The sequence below is a fragment of the Bos grunniens genome, chromosome 11 (genome assembly GCF_055505025.1).
Source record: "Bos grunniens cultivar Pamir isolate PY7600 chromosome 11, Bosgru_T2T1.0, whole genome shotgun sequence".
Taxonomy (NCBI): Eukaryota; Metazoa; Chordata; class Mammalia; order Artiodactyla; family Bovidae; genus Bos; species Bos grunniens.
Genome location: NC_141175.1, coordinates 14,769,424 through 14,789,621, shown reverse-complemented (window position 1 = coordinate 14,789,621; position 20,198 = coordinate 14,769,424). Strand labels below are relative to the sequence as shown.

The following is a 20,198-nucleotide window of genomic DNA, read 5'->3' as shown; positions in this document are numbered from 1 at the left end:
CAGTACTCTTGCCTGGAAAATCCCATGGACCGAGGAGCCTAGTAGGCTGAAGTCCATGGGGTTGCTAAGAGTCAGACACGACTGAGCAACTTCACTTTCACTTTTCACTTTCATGCATTGGAGAAGGAAATGGCAACCCACTCCAGTGTTCTTGCCTGGAGAATCTCAGGGACGGGGGAGCCTGGTGGGCTGCCGTCTATGGGGTCATGCAGAGTTGGACACGACTGAAGTGACTTAGCATAGCATAGCATATGCTTGAAATTGCACGGGTTTGAGCACAACTGCAGGAATATTAGTTCCCTCACCAGGGATTGAAGGAGAAGGCAATGGCACCCCACTCCAGTACTCTCGCCTGGAAAATCCCATGGACAGAGGAGCCTAGTAGGCTGAAGTCCACGGGGTCACTAGGAGTCGGACACAACTGAGTGACTTCACTTTCACTTTTCCTTTCATGCACTGGAGAAGGAAATGGCAACCCACTCCAGTGTTCTTGCCTGCAGAATCCCAGGGACAGGGGAGCCTGGTGGGCTGCCATCTGTGGGGTCACACAGACTCAGACACGACTGAAGCGACTTAGCAGCACCAGGGATTGAACCCAAGATCACAGCAGCGAAAGTGCCAAGTCCTAACTGCAAGACTGCCAGGGAATTCCCAGCATCTGTCGTTTAAGGTACCTGCCGTAAAGCCCACGAGCTTTTGAGCCCTGTGTCTCATGGAAACTTCCCATGCATCTAGTGTGCCGGGAATGGGCGTGTCCTGAGATTAGGAATCAAGGTCAGGGAGTGATCAATGATAGACCAGTGATGGTGAAGCTGAGACTCTAACCCACTCCTCTCTTCCTACAAGTGCTGTAGTCTTCTCACTCCACCCTGATGCAGCTTCTGTTGGGACCCTAAAGCATAAAAGACAGCAACTCAGTGTAGGCAATATTCCAACCAACACAGCAGACATAAAACAGAGACTGAGATAGGAGCTCCCTACTGCAGGAGGCTTGAGAGCCGGAAGAGCTCAGAGAGATGGTAGAGAAACGCCCAGGACCTGGATCCACGTCTCTGGTTGTCCTCTGGTCCCAGATCCACCACTGGCCAACTGGGTGACCATGCGTAGCTTACTTCTTGTCTCCTCTTGGAGCTTCAGCTTCCTCATCTGTAAAATGGGCATTATAGTAGTACTTAATCTGGAATTAGGGTTAGAAAAGATGGGGTTAAGTATGAAAAGTACTTAGCACCCAGCTCAAGACGCATGTTCAGCAATCGGTAGTTGTGACTGATATCATTCTGCTGATTACTGGCCCAGGCTGCGGGAGAGAGAAGAGAGTGTGCCCAGGGGGTTGCTAAGATTCCTCTAGGTGTTTGAGAGTAGAGAAGGCACTGGGGAGACATGCGATTGGATACTCTAGGTCTTTCTGCCTCCTCGGGGGGTTTTGCTCGGGAAATGAAATCCTGCTGAAACTCTGGGGTCTGCAGACTCTTAGCTATGTTGTTCAGTGCCCCAGTCTACCTTATGCCCTCCTGTCTTTCCCCTCCCCGTGTTCCAGCCAAGCAGACTAGCTGCCCTCCATTGATCAACATGGCTCTATTCTCACTTCATCTGTTCCCCCAGCCGAAAATGCCCTTCCCGCTTTCCTTATCTCTCCATGCTCAGCACACAGCAGAAGGCCATGAAGTCTTTGCCTGCGGCCCTGCAAGAATGGCACGCAGGTTCAGCTGAGCACCCACAGCTCAGGGCCACGAAGCTGGGCAGGAACTCGGGACAAGAAGGTGCCTCACCAGGCCCTCACTCGGCACCTTTCCTGTTTATCTTCTCTGCTTTTCACACCATCCCAAGGGAGAAATTTTTCCAGAGCCACAGTTTGCAATGAAACGATCTGGTGTCAAATAGGTTAATAACTTGCTCCCAGTGACATAGCTGGTGACAGAGTCAAGAGTCAAACCCGACTCTACCCCAACCCTGTCCTTTTCCTCTGCTTGCCAGCTTTGTGTCCTAGCTCATTCTTTTCTTTAATATTAATTTGTTTGGCTGCGGCACTCGGGATCTTCGATCCTCATTGCGGCATGCGGTATCTTTAGCTGTGGCGTGTGGTACCTACTTTGCTGATCAGGGATTGAACCCGGGCCCCTTGCACTGGGAGCGTGAAGTCTTAACCACTGGACCACCAGGGAAGTCCCCATCCTAGCTTATTCTTTACTCAACACCTCTGCTCTCAGACCGTCTGTGTCTCATTCACAGGTGTTCCTGGCACCAGGGGGATCTCAGCGATGCTCTAAATGAATGAAAAGGTCCATTTGATAATCTTGAGACAAAACCACCACAGTCGCCAAAGGAGATGCTACCTTTTTTTATAAAGGATCCTTTGCAGACTGTGGGCAGCCCCCCCGACTGCTCACCCAACCCAGGCATTCCTCTCAGGAAGGATGTGCCCAAGTCGTGCTGGCGCCGTGTACGTGTGTCTCTTCATGGAGCCATTGCCTGCCTCGATGTTACTAGCAGGAATCATTTGCAAAATAACTGCACCACTAAGCCTTCCTCCCTCCCCGCAATTAATGACACCCCATGCGCGTGTCTCAGATGAAAGGCACATTATTAATATTCAAAGGAAAAAAACCCTCGTAACCATTTTAACATATACAACTAACAATGAACTAAATTTGCTTTGTGAAAGACAGAGAGTGAGCATCCCAAATTAGTTTATGTGAAAGCTGAAATTCTTCCCCCGAAAGGTCTCAGTACCATCTTCAGAGAATATCCTGATCATCAGAAATGCCGTCAAGATTCCCGCCAACATTATCCCCTTTGTTGTCTGAAATGTCGAATCAAGCACATCTGGCAAATGTCCTAGAGCTCACAAATCTTTCAAACAGCGTATAATTCCCAACAGTTAAAGAGAGAACGCCACTGCTTAATCGTGCTGCTCTTCAAAATAGCACCAACTTTCCTTCAATCAGAAACAATGGCTCGGGCTTCTTAAAAATATCGCATACCAGCGATTATTTGCGGATAGAGCCCCTTTGCGTTTGAACCTGTGGTTTCCAGACAGAATTTAAAATCAAAATCACAAGCCTCGTTGGAATGTACCCCACGTGAAATGGACAATGGGAAGAAGGGGTGTGAGTGGTGGTCCAGAGAGTGACCTCATGTGGGTGATTCGGAGCCTTTGGGAGGTGGAGGCTGGTTCTACCAGAATGAGGATGGAGAGGATAAAGAGGATGGGAGGGGGTGACTCAGCTGGCCTTGACTGAGCGTTGACCCTGCACCAGACACTCAACTCCAGGAGAGGGTTGTATTCACATGAACCCTGTCTGACAAATGAGGAAAGTGAGGCTCCATGTGGCTAAAGAATTTCCCCAGGGAATTTGGCAGGAATTGGGATTCACACTTGAGCTCATCTGTCTTCAGAGCTTTGCCTCTTTCTGCTTTGCCTGACCAACTCCAAAACTCTCTGTCCTGAGCATGGAGCTCCCAGAGACTGGTGTTTATCTGTTCCTAACCTAACTTTTCAGAGAAGGCAATGGCACCCCACTCCAGTACTCTTGCATGGAAAAACCAGTGGGTGGAGGAGCCTCGTAGGCTGCAGTCCATGGGGTTGCTAAGAGTCGGACACAACTGAGCTACTTCACTTTCACTTTTCACTTTCATGCATTGGAGAAGGAAATGGCAACCCACACCAGTATTCTTGCCTGGAGAATCCCAGGGACAGAAGAGACTAATGGGCTGCCGTCTATGGGGTCACATGGAGTCGGACATGACTGAAGTGACTCAGCAGCAGCAGCAACCTAACTTTTGGACTTCCCTGATAGCTCAGTTGGTAAAGAATTTGCCGGCAATGAAGGAGACCCCAGTTCGATTCCTGGGTCTGGAAGATCCACTGGAGAAGGGATAGGTTACCCACTCCATTATTCTTGGGCTTTCCTTGTGGCTCAGCTGGTAAAGAATCTGCCTGCAATCCGGGAGACCTGGGTTTAATCCCTGGGTTGGAAAGATCCCCTGGAGAAGGGAAAAGCTACCCACTCCAGTATTCTGGCCTGGAGAATTCCATGGACTGTATAGTCCATGGGGTTGCAAAGAGTCGGACATGATTGAGCGACTTTCACTTTCAACCTAATTTTTAAAAAGCTGTGTAGTGAGCACCTGGAAGTGAAAGACCACTTGGTCTTCTAAAGTTTCTCCAGTTATCATTTAAACAGTTGAGAACCAGAAACATCCCAGATGTCCAACAGGAGGGAATTCATTAAATAAAAAAACGATATATCCTTTCAATAAAATAGAATGCAGCTGTCAAAATGGCAGTGAAGGAATGGATGTATTGATATAAAAAGGTATCCATAGTCCGGGTGAAAAAGCTAATAGCCATCAATGACTAAGTGCTTATGATGTGCCAGGTACTGGTTTGAGCACTTTCAATAACTGATTTTCTTTTACCTAACCCTCACAGTAATCCTGTAAAAGAGTTGTATTTATTATTTCCATTTTGTAGATGATGAAACTGAGGTGAGGTGAAATGCTTTGTTCCTCAGGTAACGAGTGGTAGGGCTGGAATTTGAACCCAGGTCTCGTGGACTCAGAGCTAAGGATGACATTTGAGCTGCTTCTGCGTGAGAAGCTGGAGTCTACTAGTGAAAGAAAGAACCGAGGGCCTTCCTAGTGGCCCAGAGATTTTAAAATACCTAAGGAGTGTAAGACGGTAGTAGTGGCTCTTTTCCCCTAGATAGTTCTCTGCCCACTTTATTGCTCAAAACCTGGCCAAAGAACAGGAGTCTTTCAGTGCCACCAGTAAACCAAGACTCTTCTCATCTTGAAGCCTCTGCCTCCACCAGACAGGTGAGAAAGCTGAGACCCAGCAAGGCGGGGTGAGGTACTCGACCCCACACAGTCCGTCTGCAGCTGGACTTGCCTTCCCACTGCCAGCCGGGGCTCCTCCTGCAAACCCATGCTGCCCACCCCTCCCACACCGTGCTCCCCCTCCCACCCCACCACCACCCACCACCCGCCGCCCCCGCCGCCGCTGCCGTGGTTTCTGCAAGATGGCTGATCGAGTCTCCTGCCCCACCCCCTCCCGCTGTCATCTCTCCGCGAGACAAAAGGCAATTTACCCAAATGTTATAATCACCTGCAGGCTGGCACGCAGGGCCGTGCCTGCCTTATCTGCGGTATTGTTAGCGGCACCATAATGAAGGCTTTGTGGAGGGATAATATCACCCTCGTAACTGCCAAATAAAATGCCCACACGGGCCCCAGATCCCGGCATCTGCTTTCAGCTGAAGGGGTAGGAAGGGAATTCTGAGTTATCAAATGCCTTCACTGCACCAGGGACTCACCACACCCTGGTCCTTTGAGGAATGCATCACTATCCTGATTTGGCAGAGGCAGAAACTGAGGCTCAGGGAGTAAGTTACTTACTGATGGGTGCAGTTAGTAAAGGGAGGGGTCGGGATTTGAACCAGGTGTGTCTGATACCAGAGGCCACGCTGTGAACCAATATGAGCTTCTCCAAGAGTCTGGCAAAGCTGTGGGCCTTCTCCCCCGAGAAAAACACTAGACCCTCCCCACCAGAGGTGGGATCAGGCCCCCTGTGAGGGTCCTTGCTCCAGAAATGGCAGCCTGCTGCCCCTCCCTGACCTGCGGGAATCGCTCCCTGCCCTCCTCTCTCCCCACGGGGATTCCAGAGGCCCTGGAAATTCCCCCTCCAGCCGTTGTGCCCACAGGACTCTTGACAACAATGCATCCCCCGCTCCCCCCAACCCGCAGCAGCCTCCTGGAAGCATCCAGAGGACACAGCTTCCCCTTCCGTGGCCGGAGTCCGCCCGGGCCAGCACCAGCGTGGTTTGTTTTGTCTCCTTTAATAGAAGTGGCTGCAAGGCCAGAGCCCAGGGGACAGGAGCCTCATCTCACTTCCTCAGCCCACGCGCTAGAGCCCTGGACAGTTGGCTTCGAGCCTCGCACAGCCTCAGGTCCAGGAGAGGCGTTGCAGGGCTGCGGGCCGGTCTGGGGAGCCTGCCAGATCTGGCCTCAGACCCCGACTCTGCCGTTGGCCCCCTGTGCGACCTCGAGCTAGTCACTTCACTTCTCTGAGCTCCCGGTTGCCTCATAGGAAAGATGGGGGTAGAACAAGGACCTTCCTTCCAGGGTTGTGGTGTTTATTGAGATGATGTGGGGGCCCGTGATGAGCTTCATGTCTGCTGGCGATCGCAGTTGGGGTTTCTGTCCCAGGGGCTGGTGCTGGTTGAGAGGCAGGGTCTCCTTAACCCCATGCCCCAAAGGGAGGAGCTAGCATGACCTTGGCAAGGTGCCCTCTGGCCTCCTCCCACCTGCGTTTGATGCCAATTTCAAAACTGGGGTGGAGGCCTGAAGTTCTAATCTCTTTAGCTTGCTTTTGGTAATGTTCTGGATGTGTTCCCATCACCCTCATCATTTCTTATTCATCTGGAGCCTCAGACCCTCTAAGATCACCTCAGACACGGGCCTTAACTGATCCACTACAGATACCAGGGTCCCAACTAGGGGCCAGCTAAGTGTATATTGCCTCCCCCTAACCTCCCATGCCAAGAAAAGGTAGGGGGGTGCATAAGTAGTCAATTCCAGGACCCAGGATGGGCAGTCTCTGGACAGAAGAGAGAAGACGCCTAGAGCCTAGGTGTTTAAAAGGCTGTAGTGAACCTCCCACCTCTCAAGATATAGGTTAGAAATTAAAATAACAGAAACTATAAAAATAAATGTATGGAAGTCCAACGTAATTCTATATTCCCCATGAGGTTTATATTCATGTTTAATGTGGAATATCAGATATGAGATTCTTTCTGCAAAAAACTGGGAGTGCCCCTGCTTTGCTGGTGCCAGGAGCCAGAAGCACAATGTGCTGGGGGAGCAGAGAGCAAAGGGCAAGTGTGTCCCAAGGGTAGTTGAGTTGATGTTCTAGGAAAGGTGGTGTTGGGCTAGGCTTTGAAGCTTGAGAGGTGGGTTTTGCTGCACAGAAGGGAAGGAAAAGGCACGGAGAGATGCAGGGGCCCAGGTACTCAAGGTGCAGTCCCTGAGACCCGATACTGTGTTGGACAGAGCAGTAGTCAAGGGAGACCTCCCTTAGGCAGTGATGGACAGAGTGGACTTTGACGGGTGTGTAGAGTGTGCCTGAGCTGGGCGTTCAAAGCAGAGGGACCCAGGGTGGGAGAGAGCCTTGATCGCCAGGTCAGGGAGCTGAGCTTCAACCCTTCAGACAGTGAGGAGTAAAGCTGTGGCAGTTGCACAAGGATTTTCTAGGAGAGTGTGTAGTGGCTAAAGGCTGCAGCTCAAGTGATAGACTTGGGTGTGAGCCTGTGCCCCTCATTAGCAGAGTCAGCTTGGACATATAACCCTGTCTTTCTGAGCCTCAAACCTTCCTCTGTGAATCAGGATAAAAACACTGACTTTGCAAGATTGCTATGAGAACCAAGTTCACGTCTTTTGCTGAGTTCTGCAGGTCCTTAACATCCTAACATTCCACTGGCCATCCCTGCTGTCCCAGAGTTAATTCTGCCCTCAGCATCTGCCACTTGGAGGACAGGCCCAACCGCCAGGCCTATCCCCATCAGTCCATTGTCCACACGCAGCTGGAGAGCAGGGGTGAAGGAGATCAGGGGTGAAAGGGAGCAGAGGGTCGAGTGAGGGCCAGCCAGTGACCTTGGGCCCCATCCTTGGCTTCCCAGTGCCGCCTGTGCACAGCGGCCTGGCATCACAAACATGTTTAGTGAACGCAGATGCCATTGTGAGTGCTTGAAAAATAAAAGTGGGGCTCAGGGAAACGAGAAGAATGGCGATGTAAATGATGCTGTGACTTAGCGCCCTCCCCTGCTTAGCACGCATGTGCTCTGGAGTGAGCAGGAAGATGTGAGTTAGTGGTCTCCTGTCCTGAGTACACCTGCCGCACACGGCTGATGCTAGTATTTTTTTTTTTTTATGCTAGTATTTAAGGATGTGTATTTTTGTTTTTACCGATATGGCCCATAAACACAGGCCAGCTGCCCGTCAGGACCACAACAGCAGGAATAACTCTGTCCCAACAGTGTCAGAATCATGTGTGACGTCTTCGTGAGATGTCCTTCTCCAGGCTGGGACCTTCCTTGGAGATTCTCAAGGGTCATGATGACTGTGGGCACTTTCCGCCTTTACCCACCGACTGTGCTGTGAGTGTGCTGTGTGCTGAGTCGCTTCGGTCGTGTCCCACTCTTTGTGACCCCATGGACTGTAGCCCACGAGGCTCCTCTGTCCATGGGATTGTCCAGTCAAGAATACTGGAGTGGGTTGCCATTCCCTCCTCCAGGAGATCTTGGGGACCAGGGACTGAGCCCACGTCTCTTGTCTCCTGCATTGGCAGGCCGGTTCTTGACCACTAGTGCCACCTTACCCACCAGCTGGAGCAGAGGAAACAGCACCTGAGCCATCACCAGCTACACACAACAGAGCTGGTATGAGGGTCACGTGAGCTCAGGCATGCAGATGCGCTTCCTGATACCAGGCCACCGTATCTGCTGTCCAGATTCACTCTCCCCCCAGTTACAGCCCGATCCAGCCCTAGGTCTGACCCTGGAGGTCTCACCCCAATCATTTCAACATAAACAGAACATATCCACAGTCCCACATTGAATATCATTTTTTGCTGTTAAAACCCCAAAAGGATTTTGAAAACTTTGCTTGGTGGATTGGTTGACTACAAGACTTTAACAATTGGCTGTGATTTCTTGAAAGCTTGTGTGCACACTGGAGAATTCTTGAAAACTGAGGAAACCAAGCCCACAAATTGATTTCAAGTGTAATAACATTGTTTGGGTTTCTAAATTTGATCATTAATTCAGGCTTAATGCATTAATTATCACATTTATTAATCTCAGTGTCGCAGTTTCCCGTTTCAAGTTCCCGAGTCAGTCATTTTCCCCATGTCTCTTACACTTGAATAAGCCTTGACGAGCCTGTGGGTGCCGGGCTCTGCCCCTCTATTCCCAGTGAGTGAAGCAGGCTGGCCTCACCTGCACCGCCCCCCCATTCCTCCCGCAAGACCTTCCACCCACCCAGCCCAGAAGATGCTCCTTTTTGGGGAAGCAAGAGTAGCCTGGGCTTCCCTTCCTGCCCAATAGCAGGCTCTGCCTGGGCAGCAATCCCTCAGTCAATATTGGCCACGCCATGGCCTTGGCCTCTGGCCACACCACTGCTAGCCAACTTCAAAGCCTCTTTCTTGTCGGGCATTGGTGACCGCCCTCACTGTGGGCACTGGCTCACCGGGGGCCTAGCCCTGCCCTCCAGCTCCCAAAGCCCTGCGTTTGTACAGAGGGTGTGGCTGGACTTTGGGGCTTTGGGTTCGGCTCCTGCACCCCTCCTCCGGCTGGGGTGCCAGGTCTGCCATGCAGATCCCACCCCAGCCTGAAGCCATGGTTCATAAAGCGCGTCTGAGCATGCACTGGCCTTGACCCCGGGGAAAGAGGGCAGTTCTCACGGTCCAGCTCCTGCCCCAGAGCCTGGCATGGCCTGGTGTTCTAGATGCGCGCTGGGCTGTCACTGCAGGTGGGATGCACGCCCTCCCTCAACGTCTGACCACACACCGCAGACCCGGGTACTCAGACACCGCCTGCCACGCACATGTCTCACAGACACCACATGCCACACGCGGGCTGAGGGTCCCGGAAGGGGACTCTCTTCTCTTCACCAGGCACCTCAGACACAGCCGCCTACACACGCAGCACACGCTGATGCATGCTTGAACACATTTACGCTCACACTAGGGTAGACGCTCACACTTGGAGGGAAGCACACCGCTTGTGGCAGCCTCAGTGAGGGTGATGCCCACACCAGCAGGCTGAGCTTTTCCCCTCCATGCTGGTGGAATGAAGTGGGGACATGCCTTCACCGCTGCTTAAACCTCCATGTCCTCGTCCTAACTGGGGCAACCGCGTTTACTCACTAAGGTGGGGACAGGTGTGACCCTCTTCCCACAGAGCCCTGCACCTCCCTGGTGCTCGGCCACTGTGACCGTTGTCCCCTTTCCCGAGGCTGGACACCTCGATTCATCCTGAACTCTTCCCTTTCCCAGTCCCCACCCGAGGCCCCTGCATGCCGGGTGGGCACTGCAGAGCGCTGGTGACCGCAGGTGCGGTTGGCCCAAAGGCCTGCCGAGAGCTAGCGACATCGGGCTTGTGGGTACCTGGTGACCTGGATCCACCCCTTTGCCTTCTCTGGGCCTGCCTGCCCTGGCCTGCCCCTCGCTTTGAACAAAATCATTAGCTGAGCTGCAGCTCTTGATCCTTATGATGCTGATCCTTGTGTAAAGACCTCCTCCTCCCTGGTTCCTCCCTGCACCCCCCATAGGGAACCAGAAGTCCCAAGGATGCTGAGTTCCTTAAGAATACTCCCATGAAGGTATCCAGTTTGGGAATTAAGGACCCATCAAAATGATGATCCTAGCTCATACCTCCTGGGTGCCCACCTAGGGCTGTTCAGCTCCACCAGTCCCCACTCTGCCCTTTGCCAGAGGTCTGGTGAAACCCCCTGTATGGACAAGCTCGCTCAGAGAGGGGCAGTGACTTGTCTAAGATCACCCAGCAGGCTGGCAGCTGGGCTCACATAGGACCCAGAACTCCTTCCAGCCTATGCTGTGTGGTCACAGGTGCCTGAAGTCCTACCTTGTGATGACAGTTTCTGTCCATCTTTGGTTTGGGCGCATTTCCTGCAGGCAACATACTAAGCACTTTTGGAAATGATCTCGATTGACTGTTCCAGGCAGCCACCTCTGCAGACGAGGAAATGACACCCAGATGTGAGGCCACTTGACCAAGATCTCCAAGCTAGCAGCTGCTGTGCTCCAAAGTTCATGCCCCTAACCCACGGTACCACAGTGTCTCCCTGCCAGCCATCAGGGGAGCCAAGATGGCCTTGCATTTGCTGTTCGATTTGCAAGACACTTCTTCCCCTAGCCCTGCACTGATGTGCAGGCTGCACGAATGCCACCCCGGGTGACCTGGGCCACACTCGGTGGCCTGTGCAGGCCTGCCTTCATTGTGAGGTCGGCCCCAGGCCAGTCAGGGCTTTGAGCTTCCTGAGCGTGCCTGGCGCCCAGGTATGAGCCCAGACAACCCACCCTCCCCGTGCGGTGGGGCTGCCCCGTCCATGGCCTCCAGACAGAAAAGGAAAAGAGCCAGCGGCCTGGGTCCTGCACTTGGCATGTCTACTTTGCCCTCTCAGCTCCGTTTGCTGAGGGTGGAGAAGAAATTCTTTCCCCTTTGTCTCAATCCCACAGGGTAATTCTTACTTTTATGTCCCCAAATTTACATTTCTTTCTTCATTCATTCACCCTGTATTTATTAAATACTTCTTAAGTGCTCGATCTGCATTGGGCTCTGAAGAACAGAAGTGAATTGATCATGGCTCCCCTTGGCTGGCAGGGGTGACCGTGACCAATACCATGACCTTGACCTGGGTCAGAGAAAGTGACCTCCAGGCAGGGCCCAGGTGCGGGGGAAGAGGGCTTGGAGGACACACGTTCTTCAGGGCCTGAAGTCAGAACCATGTGAGGCCTGAAAGAAAATCGTGTTTATGCAGGCAGCCCCATTTCCTGACCACACCGTCCTTAATGCACTGTGGATTTCTACTCCTTTGACAGAAATTCTAGAATAGCACTTTTATGTTACATTTGGTTCTTTGTGTTAAAAACATTACGTTGTTAAACTGTGTTTAAAATATATTGCAATTGTTATTACTCATGTTGAGGTCTTCCTTCACTTTTACATCCAGAAGGGTCCAGAAATGGGACGTGCCCTGGGCCTCTCTCTCCTAAAAGGAAGAGTGTCCCCCTCCCTGGAATGGCGTGTACGAAAGCACGGGGCACTGAGCACCTTCCTGTGGCCAACTGCAAACAGGGTGGCTGCATTTCACAGTGTAAGGCGGGCTGGGGAGGCCAGCTGGAAAGGCCTCAAAGTCCAGGCGAAGGAGTGGGCAGCCTTTGCAGGGAAGACTTCTCAGCAGGGGACCCTGCGGGCAGATGTGGAGTCTCTCTTCCCAGTCACTTTTCGTCTCTATAAGATGCCTCTTTCTCCTGGTGATGGGTGAGACTCATCGGGTCAGGCAGGGGAGGGGATGTGGGGAACAGCGGGGTCACTTCCAAAGTTTGAGAACCAGAATAAAGAAATCTTTGTGGCCCCAGAGGTGGAATGAATTGGGAGACTGGGATTGACATATATATATACTCTACTGTGTATGTAATGGGCCTCCCTAGTGGCTCAGATGGTAAAGAATCTGCCTGCAATGCAGGAGACACGGTTTTGATCCCTGGGTTGGGAAGATCCCCTGGAGAAGGGAATGGCAACCCACTCCAGTATTCTTGCCTGGAGAATTCCATGGACAGAGGAGCCTGGCAGGCTGTAGTCCATGGGGTCGCAAAGAATCAGACACGACTGAGAGACTAACAGACACAGACACACACACGTATATAATAGATAACTGATGCGAACCTACTGCATAGCACAGGGACCTCTACTCAGTGTTCTGTGGTGACCTAAATGGGGAGGAAATTCAAAAAAGAAGAGATACATGTATCCGTCTAGTTGATTCACTTTGCTGTACAGCAGAAATGAACACAACATTGTAAGGCAACTATACTCCAATTAAAAAATAAGAGAGAAAAGGAAAGATATCTTTGTGCCCCAAGAGCAGACAGATTAAGCTGGTAGAGTGCCTAGGTCAAGCCTTTGAGTCTCAATCCCCTTGTCCCCAGCACTAGGCACACGACAGGCCACAGGATTGGGCTTTTTGATTCATTCATTCATTCATTCATCCAACAGATGTGGGCTGAGCACTCTTGTGTGCCAGACACTGGTCTGACGATGCCACAGTGAACAATGCCCTGGTTTCACTGGAACTCACAGTGTGGATGGGGAGACAGACAACACATAAATAAACAAGCAAATTGCCTTAAGAGCTGTACACCATGAAGGAGACAGAATGAAAGCCTCTAGATAGAGTGACTGGGAGTGAAGGTGGCTGGATCAGGGACCCCTGAGAAGCAACATTTGAGCTGGGACCTGGATGCCAAGAAATAGGTGTCAGGAATGTTTGTTGAGAGCAATCAAAGACAAATCAGAAGGCAACAGACTGACTCGAGACTTCACCTGGCAAAGCATATATTGGTTGCCAACTGTATGCTGGGTGCAGTGGTCAACAAGACATATACCTGCATTGGGTTTATGCCTAGTGGGAGGGAAAAATATATAAGGGGATATGCCACTAAGCATAGACTCATAAAATTTTTCGCCCCACTCCAGTACTCTTGCCTGGAAAATCCCATGGATGGAGGAGCCTGATAGGCTGCAGTCCATGGGGTCACGAAGAGTCGGACACGACTGAGCGACTTCACTTTCACTTTTCACTCTCATGCATTGGAGAAGGAAATGGCAACCCACTTCAGTGTTCTTGCCTGGAGAGTCCCAGGGACGGGGGAGCCTGGTGGGCTGCCGTCTATGGGGTCGCACAGAGTCGGACACAACTGACGTGACTTAGCAGCAGCAGCAGAATACAGTTTTTTAATTGAATGAAAGATTCTTTAAATTCTTTACAATTTTCAGGTTTCATACACGACTTCATATAATCCCATACTAACCCCTCCCCCGACCCCGGGCTTGCGCTTCCCTCGCCCTGTCCCCACTGGTAACCACTGGTTTCTTGTTCATATTTGTGTGGGCTCATAAACTGTGATGTGCAGGGCCCAGGACAGAGAAAAGGGTGTGAAGGGCTTTATTCTAGATGGTTGGGTGGGTGAAAAGACTTCCACTCCTCCCGGAGAATGCGATAATCTCACCTTTTACAGAGCATGCTGGATTTTCAGGCATTTTTTTAAAATAAGCGTTTTATTTTAGAACAATTGCAGATATACAGAATTTACTGAAGCAACAGTACCAAGTGTTCTCAACTGTACCCCACATCCAGTTTCCCTATGATTGACATCTTACATTGCACCGTGCGCATAACACCATTAATGAACTAACACTGACATATTTGGAGGAGGAAACGGCAACCCACTGGAGTATTCTTGCCTGGAGAATCCCATGACAGAGGAGCCTGGCAGGCTACAGTCTGTGCAGTTGCAAAGAGTAGGACACAACCGAGTGACTGAGCACGCGTTGATATATTAGTAACAGCATACTTTCTCCTTCTTTCCTCCGTCTTTCCGTGACGCCTCTATTCTGTTCTGGGATCCTGCTCACGACTTTCCGTGATGCCTCTACTCTGTTCTGGGATCCCGCTCACGACACCACGTCACATTCAGTTGTCACATCACCTTAGGTTCCTCTTGACACTGACCGTCTCTCAGACTTTCCTTGTTTTCGATGACATTTTTGAGGAGTGTTTTTAAAATGCCCCATGACTGGAATTTATCTGATGGGTTTCACATCATTCAAGGGGGGTTATGAGTTTAGGGGAGGAGGTAAATGCCATTGTCATCAAATCGAGGCTACACATTATCCACACAACTTATCACTGCTGACATTGACCTTGATCACTTGGACGAGGTGTGTTTGTCAGGTTTCTTCACTGAAAAGTTACTCCTTTTTTTCTCCTACCCCCTTCCTTCACTGTCCTTTTTAGGAGGAAGTCACTATTTAGGAAGTCCTTTTTAGGAGGTAGCCCACATCTGGGGAAAAAGGAGTCATGTCCAGTCTCCTCAAGGGCAGAGTATCCACCTAAATTATTTGGAAGTCTTCTGCATAGGAGATTTGCCTATTTGCCAAATGTTATGCATTTTTATCAATATTTTTATGCTGGGTCTTTTTACTTTTTACAAATTCAAGAACCCTATTGGTGTTTCTGGGAACCTAGGAATATCTTACTTCAATTACTAAGATGCATGAAATTACCAAAGCATTAGAGGGTAGGAAAAAAGCCAATGATTATTTTTATTTTTTCTATTGTGGATACATATTAACAAAAGATTAAGGAAATATCCAAAACAGAAGAACCTCTCGAGCCCCACTGCTAGGAGCTGACCATTATTCCCATTCAATTAATTTTTTTTCTTTTGTGCATAATTTGTACACAGATTATACTACGTAATTTTGTTTCTTACCTCCTTCCACCTTTTTTTTTTTTTTTGGCTTATCATATCCAAAACATTTCTCCTACATTGCTATGTAGACTTCATAATCATATTTTTTTTCAGTAGCTGCTAAATATCCCCTCATGTGGCCTTTGGTGTCCCTCCCCCGACCACCAAACTATAGCTGTATGCCTGGCATATAGTCAGTGTTTAGAAATTACTTGTTAAATGAACGAATGTACAACAAAGTAATCATCCTCTTGTTTTAGAAGCGTGGGTTATTTCAGTTTTCTTGATTCTAAATAGTACTGGGACAAATAGATTATTCCCTTAGGATAACATCCCAGAGTGGAATTACTGGGCCAGTGGGGGCCAAAACTTTTCAAGATAAATGCACCAAACCAGAAATCTCCCTCCCCTTCCTCTGAACCACCAGCAATTGTGCCGAGGGTAATAATTTACAATTGATTAAAGAGTTTGTGGGGTGTTTTTTCCCCATCTTTCTTTCCCCTCCTCTCCCCTTCTCCTCCTACCAAAAAAAAAAAAAGAGTGGGGGGAAATTATCTGAGAAGGTGAAGATGTTCTCAGACAATCATATTAGCATATTCCAACAATCGCAATTTGCAAAATAGTAATCACAACTCCCGGGATCGGGGAGGCATTAATCAAAGCTGCAGGTTTAATTCCATTTTAAATATTGATGAAATGTGCTTCGGCAGCCTCACCCTGGCGTGGCAGGGCCAGGGGAGCCGCCTCGAGGCGCCAGGGAGGTGGAGGGAGGGTTGGGGAGCAGCTGCTGGGAGGAGAGGCTTCTGTGATTCAAATTGGTGGCTGAGCGGCCAGGTAGAGAGGGAAAGGGGTAGTGAAGAGGGCTGTTAAGGCCATTGCTGTCAATTTGTAACTATCAGGGAGGGGCCGGAGGACTGGTTCAGCACAATAAACCCCGTTGGTCTGGTTTCAGGGTTACCGCTGAAGAGGTTGCAGCTGCACTGATTCGAATAGCCTGGAGACTTCAGAACTGTAATTATCAACCAGGCTGCTTGCGGTGTGGCAAAAGTGGGCTTCACCAGTGCTTAACTCCTTGTGTGCCGCGCTTTCCCCGCCCCCGCCCTGGGGGGCGGGGGTTGGCAGCCACGCGAGGATTCCCCGGTAGCCTCCCCAGGGGAAACTGAGGCCCACCAGCTGCTGAGGGCAGTCCTCCCAGGCCAGAGCTTGCAGGCGGCGAGCCTTTGTCGAGGTCACAGACAGAGATCTAGTTGGGGTGGGGGACAGAGGAGGCTTACTCCATGGGGGCAGATTCGCCTTCTGGCACCTTCAGGCCTGCCCTGGGGTGGAAAGTCCGGCTTCAGGGTCTGATGAGTCTTGGTTTAAATTCCACTGGCCATGCATATAAGTCAAGGCTTGTCCTCTTTATAAAATGGAGCAATCTCCCCTAGCTAAGTTGCTTTAGTCATGTCTGACTCTTTGCAAGTCTATAGACTGCAGCCCATCAGGCTCTTCTGTCCATGAGATTTTCCACGCAAGAATACTGGAGTGGGTTGCCATGCTTTCCTCCAGGGGTTCTTCCCTACCCAGGGATCTAACCCATGTCTCTTAGGTCTCCTGCATTGGCAGGCTGTTTTTTTTTTACCACTAGCGCCACCTGGGAAGCCCCTACCCTACTGGGGTCTCACAAAGGACTCAATGAGATCCGGGATTTGTAAAGCTCAGAGCACACAGTAAGCTGACAAAAAGTCTTGTCTCCCTGGGTCCTGGACCAGAAGAGGAAGGGGGTTCCTGGCAGGGGGCTGTAGTATGGAGGGCAGGATTTCTGTGGGATTTCCCATGGTTTAGCTCTCAAGGAGTGTCTTTTATCTGTAGCTTCTGCCGTTTGTCACCCAAGTGTTGAAGTGAAAGTGTTAGTTGGTCGGTTGTGTCCGACTCTTTGCGACCCCATGGACTGTAGCCCACCAGGTTCCTCTGCCCATAGGATTCTGACCCAAGGAGGATGAGTAATTCCATCCTCTGATCTCTTAGGTGGGAAGCACTGAACTAGACACGGGGCAAGACAGAGGCAAGACAGGAAGGCAGGGATTGGGGCCGGTCCTCTTTGTCCCCAGGAAGTGGGCAGGAACAAGGGAGGGACCACTGGCCGGCAATGCGGTGCTGGGGGTGGGGGCGGAAACCATGGGCTTTGCTGAGAGTCCTGGTGAATGGACTCTTAGCACAACTCCGTGACCCTCCTCCTGGAATACAGACCCAGAGAAATTCTCCACGGACCCACCAAGGGATGTGCCCAAGAACATAGCATCTGTCCCAGCATCATTCCTGGTATGGGAAGTGGAGGCATCCTTCGTGCCCATCCAGGGAGGATGAGTAGCTGGAAACTCGCCATGGAATATTAGGCGAGCAATAGGAATATTAGGTCAGGAGCAAAGAACGAGATGTCCACATTGCAATGAGAACAGATCTTGAAAATATCGTGTTGAGTGAAAAAAAAAAAAAAAAGTGAGACACAATGAAACTCACAGCACAATGCCATTTGTGTAAATTAAAACCACATTTGCACACAAAACAGCAGGATATATTTTACTGAGTTACATGCATTTTTAGGGGTATACATCCCACCATTGGAGTGGGCCTCTAGTCGTGGTGAGAGGAGGGGCTGGGTGTGGGTTTAGAGGATAAAGGGGAAAAATGAAAATAGTCAGTCTGCAGAGGGGTCTGGCACAGAGAGATGGGTGGTGTGCTATGGTCCCCCCTCCACTTTCTCTCTCTCTCTCTCTCTTTCTCTCTCTCAGGTTTCAAAACAGCACAGGCCTTGTATGCAGACAAGTTCCTGGGGCTCAGGTTCTAGGCTCTCCCACGTGCTTATCCCATGGCTGTGGACATACAACTTGTCCTCCGAGCCTGTTGCTTGTCCACAGGAAGGCGAGGTCCCGAGGATTGAGTTGAGGGAGATAAACACTTGTGGGCCTGCAGGGCCCCCAGCTTCTCCTCTCCACTCCTCACAGAAAAGACCCAAGTAAAGAGAGAGTGTTGACCCTCTAGAGGAACCATGGGTTCTCTGAAGGGTCCAGAATGGAAAACCCAGAGAATAAACTAAGGCCTGGACCAGCTGTCCCAGTGGTGCCCTAAGTGGATGTCACACTGGGCAGGGGCCCAGCTCAGAACAGCCCGATGATGTCATGCCTGCCTCCATCCAGTCAGCAGCGTCCACCTCTGACACCACCCCAGTCCTGAAACCCTGCCTGGGGGGCTCCCAGCATGAGGCATGACTGGCTCCCCTTCTCCTTTACAGATGATGACGAGCACGAGTGGATCGTCCGGACGTGTCGGAAGGGCTGGGACGAGACCATGGGCCCTGAGCCCAAGTCGTGAGTGCTGTCGCCTCTCCATAACAGGCTTCCTTCTGTGCGCCCAGCCCTGGCTAGCCCGGGGAGGGCAGGCTATAGTTCTAGGACCTGACTGGACTCTAGGAATAAAGGTTTTCTGCAGTCAGTGGCCCTGATTTCCTTAGACTATTCCTTGGGATGGGACCCTCATTCCACTTGCGTCAGAATCACCTCGGCAAAATTGTGAACTAGCTATGCTTAGACCCACCCTGCTGCTGCTGCTGCTGCTAAGTCGCTTCAGTTGTCTCTGACTTTGTGCGACCCCAGAGATGGCAGCCTACCAGGCTCTTCTGTCCCTGGGATTCTCCAGGCAAGAACACTGGAGTGGGTTGCCATTTCCTCCAATGCATGAGAGTGAAAAGTGAAAGTGAAGTCGCTCAGTCATCTCCAACTCTTCACAATCCCATGGACTGCAGCCTACCAGGCTCCTCTGTCCATGGGATTTTCCAAGCAAGAGTACTGGAGTGGGGTGCCATTGCCTTCTCTGAGCCCCACCCTAGTATCTGCTAATCAGAATCGCTGAGACTGGGGCCCAGCAATTTGCATTCTCAGGTATTTCTTACACATATGGAAGTTCGAGAGCCATCACCTTATAATGATAGATACATGTAATTGAATGAGCAATTCATAGGTGCAGGCAGCGTGGGTATGTTACCTCAGCTCCTCATAATAGCCTTATTTGTACAAGAGAGCTTAATGTCACCTTTACAGAGGGGGAATCTGAGGTTCAGGGAGATTTGACCTGACCTCGGTCATACAGCATTTGAATCTGAGTCCCTCTGAAGATAAAGCCCAGCTTTATTACTTTTTTTTAAAACCAGGAGCAGCCTGCCTGATCAATGTTGATTTCACAGAGCAGTAGGACACGATGACTGTGCCCAGGTTCACAGCTGGTATCTTGTAAGCACAGAAATGGTTGCCCACAACAGCTGCTCCCTCTCTGAAACTTCCCTAGCTGGGTCTCATACCCTAAGCACAGAATCAGTATGGTGCCCCTGGTATGAAAGAATCCAGTGTTGGCATCATACACACCTGGGTTCGGATCCCAGCTCAATCACAGGTATCATACAACCTTGGGCAAGTCACTTCACATCTCTGAGTTTCAGATTCCTCATCTGTAAAATGGGTATGATGGTGCTTAAACCCAGAGGGTAGCTGTGTGGATTGAATGAAACAATACAAGGAGCTGGCACTTAGCAGGAATTCGGTATGTGCTTGCTTTAAAAACTAATTTGTTAGCTGTGCGTACAGAGTAATTGTTCTTCAGAATCACCCCCAGGGATCTTATGTGTCAGCTGAAAACCAGCAGAGGAAGTGGTAACATGTTCCAGGGGGTATACTTGGGCCACAGGCATCCTGGATCTTTGCCTGGCTTTCCCATCTTAGAGGCTGCTGGCTCCTGCAACTCCCTGCCCCTTGTCCCGTGGCTCACCAGGGTCTGCCCAGGAGAGGGAGTCAGGCCTGGGAGGGCTCTGCCAAGGTCTACAGGGACAAGAAACTAGCCATTTGAATTGGGGACCCATGAGTGGCATGCTGGTGCAGAGCCAGGGGTCAAGGGAGGTCTAGGCATGTTCAGCTAAGCCATGGAGGGATGGGGGGTTGGGGCTGGGGGAGAGATCACCTTTCCCTTCCAAGGCAACAGTCACCTCAGGAGATAGGATGGATGGCCACTGGGGGATTCCAAAGTATGTTTTGAAAATAGAAAGTACATTCAGGTAAAGAAAGACACAAACTATTTTCAAAGATACACATATATCTAAATCAACATTTGATAAATGGAT

The 20,198-nt window shown here is 50.6% G+C and overlaps 1 protein-coding gene across 1 annotated transcript in view; it reads left to right on the top strand.

Moving 5' to 3' along the window:
* Positions 1-18,526, top strand: part of MORN5 (MORN repeat containing 5) — a 36,814-nt gene extending 18,288 nt beyond the window's left edge. The window contains exon 5 of the mRNA XM_086325415.1: positions 18,324-18,526. Within this exon, the coding sequence (XP_086181541.1) occupies positions 18,324-18,403 (80 nt within the window). The 3' untranslated portion in view covers positions 18,404-18,526. The remainder of the gene's footprint in view (positions 1-18,323) is intronic.
* The last annotated feature ends 1,672 nt before the right edge of the window (positions 18,527-20,198 follow it).